Consider the following 9623-nt stretch of genomic DNA (forward strand, 5'->3'; position numbering starts at 1 on the left):
GAGCATGATAATTGTATATCATGACAGAATAACAGTCCTAATTAGAATAACTGCTCAAGACATAAGTTTAGACACATAACAGGCAGGTAAAATCAGGGTTAACAGTCATCAGTATAATTAATTCTAACAACCGGACAGCTCGTCCAACATCTCATCCACCAACGATGCCCCGAAGGCTTTTTAACCAACTCTGTAAATTCAGCCCGAGTGATGAACGAAAAGAGCCCCGAGCAACCCATCTCTTGCTCTATTCAGACTTTCCACCGCAGAGGGCATGTCAGCTGGATCAAGGGAGATCTGCAGAGTATTCATTCAACCATCCAAATACGTCCTCTTTCAGCCTCACCAGTTCCTCACTCCCACTGAAAACAGTGATAACAAATCCCTGCTTTCCTGTCTGGAATGGAAACGCCGGACGGTTTGCCAAAATAAAAAGCTGTCTTTCTTGAAAATAAAAATAATAAATAAGTTAATAAATAAGTTTATATTTTTTTATTTATGGCTTTCTTAAACTGCTTTACAATTGTTCTACCTGGGAGCAGCTTAAATAGTCACTAGTTTAATAAATGGTCTAACATGGACCAGTTCTGGGTCAGCATTAAGAACTCAACATTGAGTCAATATAACTATAAGGAACATTTTTAAGTTTGATTGTTTTTCTTGCAGAATATAAAAGTAGATACTAGGCTGAGATAATCAAACAATTTTCTCATTAAACCTTAAAAATAATCAGAGCAAAGTTTATGGTTTTTAAGACTGGATTGAACCCTGATAACTACTCTTCACAATGGTAACAGATAACATACTGTTCACTGTCAGGGTTTGGTTGTGGTTTTGAGGACCCAAATGCAGAGGCAGAGAGGCTGAGGAGATTTCTTGGGAGTTTTAATGGGGCAAAACAGTAAACAAAGGCAGAGATCCAAAAATGCAACTAATAATAAAAAGGCAAACCAGAACAGAGGAGACATCTGGGGAAAACCAAACACGAGGAGCCAGGAAGAGACGAGGAACATAGGCAACAGCATGGGAAGACAGCAAAGACAGGGAACCAACAAAGAGTGAGAGCAGAGGGAGAGCATATATAGCAGAGAGAGACAGAGGGAGGGCTAACGAGCAGACAAGGAACAGGTGTGAGAGGAGACAACGAGGGAGCCAAGGGGAAAGGAACATACACACACAAGAGGGCAAAAGAGGACAACAGAAAAACATGAGAACTAATATAAATCTAGAAATACAACAAAACTGGAATTAGGCCAATAAATCTAGAAAACAAGGTGCAAAGTAAAGAACAGCAGAACCAAGACCATGACATTCACATTTTTACAAATATTGTTAGAATCTCTTTATGTCTGCAGCCAAAAGTTAGCACTGAAGAGAAGCATTTATTAAAAAATAGAAACTTGAAACAAATTGATGTTTTAATATTGATACAGTATTATACTATAACCTTAAAGGTTTCCTGTTTGTTCCTCTATCCCGGTTGTGGGAATTTGCCACTGGAGATATAAGCAGTTCCCCTGTAGAACTGGTCCTAACACCTGTATTGAACACACAATGCTAAAATAAATTAAAATAAGATACTAATGATAATATTTCCTTGAAGAGAATTAAAATAGAATGAAAATAGATAGTTTCAACTACTTATTTTTATTCTATTTTAATTATGATTTTGAAATTAAGGTGGTGGCTTCAGACGCACTAATATACAATCAGAGTTTTCATTTGCTTCATTTTATATTGAAAAAAATTTGAATTTGTTACAGCTGTGTTATCATCCATTTTCTCCTGCTTATTCCATCAGGGTGGCGTTGGAGCCGGTGTGTGCCTTCATGATTGAAAGGCAGGGTACACCATGAACAGGTTGCCAGTCTGTCGCTGGCTGATTGATCATTTTGACTGAAGTTCGAATTCTGATTTGATCAAAACTGGTTATTGTTATTCTGTATGACAATGTAATATTCCTGAATTATGAATTTACATTGACCTAAGTTTTTGAACATAAACTGTGCAAAAACCAGCATGTTTGCAACAACTTATTGAGGTTGTTGGGAACAGTGATGGTTAACGAATCTTACAGCTCCTGTGAGAAAGGATCTGTGATAACGCTCCCTGGTGCATTTAGGATGCAGCATCAGTCACCGATGGAGCTCTCCAGTTCTGCAACAGCTTCATGGATGGGGTGGGAGACATTATCCAACAGAGATGTTTATTTAGTTAGTCCATTTGTTTCCCACCTTATACAATGACACTGGAGGGCATCCAATCACAGAGCTGCCTTTCCTGAGCAACTTATTAAGCCGCTGTCTCTCATAGAAGATGGCTGATGCCACAACAAAGTCAAAGAAGGTCTTTAGGAGCACCTCCTGCACTTCAAAAGCCCTCAGTCTCCTCAGCAGGAAGAGTCTGCTCTGACCCTTCTTGTAGAAAGCCTCATTGTTGTGAGTCCAGTACAGTTAGTTGTTTAGGTGAGGACCCGGGTACTAATGTCCATTAGGTAAAACATCCTGGTAAAACTTCATCAGCAGTAAACAAAATAAAATTCACGTATAACGAATCAGGCTGGCAAAATTATTAGAAAAACATAAGAAGCAATTGATTTTTGTTTTTTTATCAATATGTGTTTTTTTAAATGCATTTTTGGTGTATTTCTACATTGCTTTTTAATGTTTTCTAAACGCATTGAGGCTGAGGTAGACTCGTGTTAAAGACCATTTTCTGTCACTCTTTTCAGATAAAATTTGTATTCTATAAAATTTATTAAATCAATATTATATACACTGCCACAGCATAACTTTTGTCTATGCTAAAGAAGACAAAAAAAGTTCTCCAGCACACATTAACTCACACATGTAATTCTAAGGTTTACAGTGCCCTGCATCATAACCACACCACTTTATAGCAAAACAAATCACAAAAAAATTGGTAAAAAAGTTGTGATTTTATTTGAGCAAACAGCTTCCTTAGTATAAATGAATGTACTGGGATGGGGGGGAGTGAAAGCCCCACCCAAGATGGCGGCTCTAGTTAGCTGCTTCAGTCCCTGAGGGATCTACGTATGCATAGTCTCTGGACAGAGTAGAAACATGAATCGATTCAGAGTTTGGTCCAGTGTTATGCTTCACGGTGGCAAGGATGCAAAATGTTATTTACGTGGTTCTGTTAGTAAATATAAACACCCCATCAACTCCTTAAGTTACCACCTAAATAGGGCCCATTTAATCACCTTTTTAAAGGTGATGCTAGCAGAACAAAGCCTCTTCCAGCACGGAGCCTTAAGCTACTGAAAGATCATTTTGATACAACAGAAAATGAAGTAAAAAAAACAAAACAAGATGTCTTTTCTCAAACAGATTAATGAACATAAGACAATTAAATAAGGTAGCGTATTTCTCCATTGTGGAATCAAGAAAGTTCTATTCTAAAAACAAACCAAAAAAAAAATAAAAAATGGCATATGTGGACGCACCATATATACGTACTGTATATATCCCATGCACCTTTTCCTTCCTTTGGCACCTTCTTCTTCTCTTTTGACTATCTGAGTTGATGAAACGATTAAATTTCTGCAACGTGAGATCAATAAAGTCAATTAATCAATCAATTCAACAAATAAATCAATTCTATTCTGTATCAATAGCGTTAATCCCTATCGCTGCCACATTTCAAACTCCAGTCGGTTTTCTTGAAGCTTTGGTCTTCAGCTTTTGCTCCCGTGACTCATGGATCTTGAGATGTCTTTTCAAATACTGATCATCAGCGAAATGCTTCCCACACTGACTGCAGGAAAAGTTCTTTACCCCGGTGTGCAACATCTCATGTCTCTGCAGGTGACTAAACCTCTTGAATCTTTTTCCGCAGTGAGTGCAGCCGTACGCCTTCTCCTCCGAGTGAGTGGTGAGGTGCAGCCTAAGACTGCTGCCCACCGTGAATCTCTTGCCGCACTCGTCGCAGCTGTACGGCCGTTCTCCGGTGTGCGTCCGCATGTGGATTTTGAGGCCCCCTATCTGGGTAAAAGACTTCTTGCACACGTCGCAGACATACGGCTTCTCGCCCGTGTGGATCCGGTTATGTTTTTTGAGGTCGTTCCGGTAGTGAAACGTCTTGCCGCACTGAGCGCAGCAAAAGGGCCGCTTGTCCGTATGGAGCCTGTCATGCTGCCGCAGGTTTTGTATGGTTCCAAATGTTCTTCCGCACAGTTGGCAACTGTATGACTTCTCCCCGGTGTGCACCTGCAGGTGTTGCCTAAACCCAGGCCTGTACCCGAAACACTTCTCGCAGAAAGGGCAGGCATAAGGCTTTTCTCCAGTGTGGCTGCGCATGTGCACCTTGAGTCTGTATGAAGTGCTGAAAGCTTTGCTACAGATGTTGCAGCAGTGCTGTCTTTCTCCCTTGTGCTTACGCTTACGTAAACTCGTGTTGCTGACCGGCCGGAAAAGTTTTCCATAAATGCTGCAGCTGTGATCTTTGTCTTTGCTGTGAGTTTGGTTGAGAATACTTAGATCTGCTCCGTTTAAGTCCAAAATGTTGGTGCTCGTTACCTGGGCCCCTTCAGCAACAGCGAGTGAATCATTTTGCTCCAGCATTACTTGTTCCTGCTCCTTTTCTGTTGTGCTTGCTCCTACCATCCGTCTTTGATCCTGCTCAGCACCCTGATATTTAGGATCACATTTTAACACTGGCTGAGTGAAACTAAAACCTTCTCCCTCTGGCAGCTTTTCGACCTCTCCCTTGATTTGGAAGAGATGTCCCTCCTTTTTGTAGCTCTCACTCTCGCTGCATTCATGTTCAGGGCTTGGAGGATGCAGCTCATGCTCAACTGTGAATGCATCACCAGTAATCTCCGAGCTCTCATTCTTAACTAGCTCCTCCATCTGATTCAGAGGTGACTGAGTGAGGGCGCAACTTTCCTCCGGGTCAGGCTCTGTTTTCCTAGGAACTGAGATTCCACTGCAGTCGTTCACACATGGCTGTTCTTCTCTTTCTTCTGTCTGCAAAAAAAATGAAGTGGAGGATGCGCTCTCCATCAGCTCTCCCTCATTCCTCTGCCTCAAACATTTGTTGTCACTGCTGCATATTGACACCTTTAACATGTTCGACGTGGAGCCGAACAAATTACTCTTCCAGTTAAAGGCAGACAAGTGTTCAGCATCCTCCTCCTCACATCCTTCTGAAAGATAAAAGGAAACAAGAAGCAGATTGATGTAGACAAATAATTATTTTCACATTTCACATGAAATGAGTAAAAATCTCATTTTGTTTTAATTCAATTGAAGAGTTGTAAGTGTATTTTTTGTAATTTTCTCCATTAGGGGGCAGCTGTAACCAAAACACTGAACTGTCAAAGCTCTTAAATGGAATTCCTGAGCTAAAGGTTTGATATATTCCAGATTATTAATCTGTTTCATATCTGGAAATCAGCACTATGTAGAATGTGAAAGAAAAAAAATCTTATTCCACATAGGAGACGTGCATTAACGTGATCAACAGCAAAAAACCTGCTTACACTCCCTAAAAAAAAATACAATTAAGGCAGTCAATTGTTGCAATGAAGACAAACAAAACCAGCAACACGACATGTTCTGAATGATATAATATATATAATTGATTTTAGATACAATTGTAAAGACCTTTTCTTTTTTCAGTTACCTAGGCATATTGAATGATTCAAGGTAATAGATCCAATTTATTAAATCAGAAAATATGCTAATGTAGGTAAATTATTAGATTTTTATGCCCCATAAGATGTAGAGCAAAAGGATGTAATGTGTTCAGAACAATACCTGCTGTTGGTGGGGAAAGCACAAGTCAGCTACTTAAGGAGCAAAAGATCAGTTTAACTCTATTGTAAAAACCCACATTATTATGGAGTTATTGTATTTTTCTAAACAAAGCATCTTTGTTTTGTATATTTGGTCTAATTGAACAGGATCCAATGTCTGATAATTATGCCCAACATCATCAGGGTTCAATCGTATAAAAAAAACCTAACAACTGTTGGAAAAAACTGAAAATTGAAGCAATTCATGAAAGATTTAACCCAAATCCAAATTTCAAGCTAATAGTGTTATTGGAATCCAGAACAAGACCTTATTACCTATGTAACATAAAAGAATACGAATATTTTGATGGCAAAAATGAAACGCCAACTTGCCCGAATATATTAAGAAAAAAAAAAAAAACAATAGTGCTTCTATAAGAAATTCATGAAAAACACTCTGAGAGAGAAATTAACAATTTTTTTATTTTTTTTGGTACAACATAACTTTAGAGGCATTAACGCAGGTACTGGCACTTATATCTTTTAGTTTATAAACCTAATTATAATTGTTAACTAGGCTTATTAACTCTTCAATTAACTTTTTTCTTGACTTGTTTCATTCTTTCTCCAACTTTATTAGCAGTAGGTAATATATCATTCAAGGGCTCATCTAATTGGTCAAATACCAAAATAAGATGTACAGCCATGTAGCAGGATCTATGCTGAATGGCTGGATATAGATCTTGTGCTTCTAGACCTCACTGAGGGACGGGGGGGGGCTCCATTTGTGAGGCAAGTGATCAAAGTGGTCACTTGCCCAAAAAAACGGTTAAGATTTTTGAAGGTCTGCTTTGTCGACATTCTTTAAAGGGGGCCTTAGTTCAGCATAGTGAGTATTTAATGGCGGAGGGAGTAGCCTCTGATTGCTATCGACATTTGCTCATGTTAAAACTGTCTTCTGTCCGGGTACACTGCAATCACAGAAAGCCATTTAATGTGCACCCGTATTAGAGACCTTACAGTAGAAAGACGGCGAGAGAAAACAGCTACAGTGTATACCCACTTCCTGTTTTCAAAATAAAAGTGTAAGCCTAGCTTTTGAAGTTGAGAAGCGATCAAGCTTGAATATTGATACCGTATTTATCCCTATACAGGGGTGGACCTTAAGGATTTTTACCACTTGCCCTTCGGTCAAGTGGCTTTCACATTTCATTTGCACAGAAAAATTTTTTACTTGCCCAGTATAATGTTTGATAAATATAGTTGCTAATATTCATTTTTGTATATATATCAATGAAACATGTTTTTTAAATGTTTTTTTGTAATTCAGTAAGTTTACAGGTTCCTGGTGTGTATATGCATGCGTCAGATAATGAACTCAAGCCTACATTACCGTGTTAACATGCTTTTCAATCCTTCCTTCACATTTTTTTCAAACTAAACTTTGCTTTAAACTGTTGTGTGCTTGGAAAAATATAAATTGTAATGTTAAAAACCTAAAAAAAACTTGACAGGTTAAAAACTTACACTACTACTACTCACCAATTTAACATGTTTAGCTCTATGACCTTTAAATGCACCACTCCAATGTCTAAGAGAAAAGAAATGTAATGAACATTTTTTAATGTATGACCACTGTATAGAAGACTGCCATATGATAGAAATATTCACACTGTGCGCATACAATTATTATTATTATTTTTCCTAATCCCTGACAGATCATTTTTAATCTAGCTTGTATTATAGTATAGATTAAATTCATCATCCAGCTGCTGCTCTGCAGAATTCTCTCCCCAATGGCTAAATAGAAATGAATTAATATGACCAGATTAAAATAATAATGTTCAATTAAATTTATTCATTTCAATGCAATGATGCCTTAGTAAGGGATACATTTTTTTGTGAATAAAATTTGTTAAAATTATGTTATATAATATCAGAAATGTGGGTTACTGCTGGAGGGTGGGTGAAATGGATTTTAGGTGGAGGATGGGTGGTAGGTGATGAGAGAAATGGATGAAGGTAGTAGTAGAAGGTGAAATGGATGCTAGGTGGGTGGTGGGTGAAATGGGTGGAGGGTAAAATAGGTGGTGGTTGTGTTACTGTACTTACATTTTTTTGCTTTCTTGTTTTTTAGCCCGGTGGGCAAATGCAATGAAATTTGTACTCTCCTGATAATAAAAACTACTTGCCCCGGGCGATCGGGCAATGGTTAACATGGAGCCCTGCTATATACAAGAAAAAATAAATAAATAAAATAAATAAACATGTAGAGATGTAATATGCAAAAGTAAAAGGTATATCTCATGAAATATTATTTGTGTCAATTATGTGTGTATATATATATATATATATATATATATATATATATATATATATATATATATATATATATATATATATATATAAAACCTGGGAAATATTAAGCAAACTTGCAAAAATTTACATATAAAGGGACTTGAAATGCAAAAATAAAAAAGGCCTTACTCTTGAAGCCAATGGAAAACTAATATTCAACACTCGTTTTAAGTAAATTCATCGCATGACCTGGTAATTACTGAACAAAATTGTTAAGATTTTCATATAAATAATTATAAAAACAGATATTAAAGATATGAAAATAAAAGTCGTAACTCTTAAAGCCTTTTTTATTTCTGCATTTTAAGTCTCTTAATAGTTTTTAAATAATATTTATGCGTAAATATTAGCAGTTTTGCTTAATAGTTCCAGGTTTTGTAATTGATTAACATAAAAGACTTCTTTATTTATCTATAAGGGATGATGGTATTGCACTGGTTTAATCAGATATGCCTTTTAGTGTTGCACATGAAATCTCTCAATATTTATCATTTTGTATATAGGATAAATATCAATATTCTAGCTTTATAGCTCATCGGCTTCAAAATCCAATACTTTTATTTTGGAAACAGGAAATCGTAAACTGTGGCCGTTTTCTCTCTCCGTGTTCTATAGTACGAGTGCAGTTGAAATGTTGGAGAGGCTTTCTCCGACCGCAGTGTGCCCGGAGCAAAGAAGAAGTTTCCGGAGCGAAGAAGAGCTTCGCCGGGGTCTGTTAGGGAAAACCACCTGGGCATGATACCGACATACCCTCCTCCTGTTGGCCAGCCTGCAGGGGCTCATTAGATGGTGTGCAGAATGAACAGAGAACAGGGCACCAGCTATTACACAGGTATTAAACAAACTGTCCCAACCTGGAGACCGCAGACCTCTGTGGTCGGACTCTGGGCTCCTCTGCAGCAGCAGCAGCCTCAGACCTTCATTCTCCGTCTGGATCGTCTGGATCGCCCCCTGGTACTCAGAGAGGGTCCGCTCCACCGAGTCCAGGATGTCATCCACGGTGGCCTGAAATATCCTGTTCAGCGAAGACTCTAAATGCATTTTTAGCTCACTTGTTTTCTGCATTGTTATTAAGCTGCAGAAGCACCACAGAGTTGCGTGTCTGCTGAGTGGGTGTGTCTAAAAACCTGCAAAGTATTCATCTTAAAGGAGACGGTTGCTCGTTGCCTTAGAGCTCACTGATCAGTTTGCTGCCACCTTGTGTTGCGGAGTAACTACAACATAATCCAGCAGTAGATTTATTTATCAACATGTTGCTTATGGTATCAAGAAAACCTGCATGCGTAATTAGCAGCAAGGTATTGGTAATAAAAAAAAAAGTATAGATGATTAATCATATACAAATATATAGAAATATGCTGATAGAACAAGCTGATCGTATTTTGGGGATCGTCAAACAAAAGGTTGATATAGCTTTAATTCTAATCTTTCTCTGACTAATTTGCTAGCGTTCAACAAAGTTGATGTGACTCTATTTGTATAAGGGCTTTCTGGTATAGCAAAAGAC

The 9623-nt window shown here is 37.9% G+C and overlaps 1 protein-coding gene across 1 annotated transcript; it reads right to left on the reverse strand.

Annotated features, from left to right (window-relative positions):
- Window positions 1-2919: 2919 nt before the first annotated feature.
- LOC119794769 (zinc finger protein 391-like) lies at window positions 2920-9254 on the reverse strand. The gene is made up of 2 exons (XM_038302479.1): window positions 8971-9254; window positions 2920-5167 (listed from the first exon to the last, which is right to left on the reverse strand). Exons 1-2 carry the CDS (start codon window positions 9179-9181, stop codon window positions 3663-3665), a joined length of 1716 nt encoding a protein of 571 aa, XP_038158407.1. The 5' UTR covers window positions 9182-9254; the 3' UTR covers window positions 2920-3662.
- Between the last annotated feature and the right edge of the window lie 369 nt (window positions 9255-9623).

The sequence above is a fragment of the Cyprinodon tularosa genome, unplaced genomic scaffold, assembly GCF_016077235.1.
Source record: "Cyprinodon tularosa strain WSP-4 unplaced genomic scaffold, ASM1607723v1 ctg113, whole genome shotgun sequence".
NCBI classification, from domain to species: domain Eukaryota; kingdom Metazoa; phylum Chordata; class Actinopteri; order Cyprinodontiformes; family Cyprinodontidae; genus Cyprinodon; species Cyprinodon tularosa.

Bases quoted from the DNA above. Each gene is read 5' to 3' on its own strand.
- LOC119794769 (XM_038302479.1), bottom strand. From the start codon at position 9,181: ATGCAGAAAACAAGTGAGCTAAAAATGCATTTAGAGTCTTCGCTGAAC. The intron at 5,168-8,970 runs GTTGGGACAGTT...TTTATCTTTCAG, and splicing joins CAGAGGTCTGCGGTCTCCAG to AAGGATGTGAGGAGGAGGAT.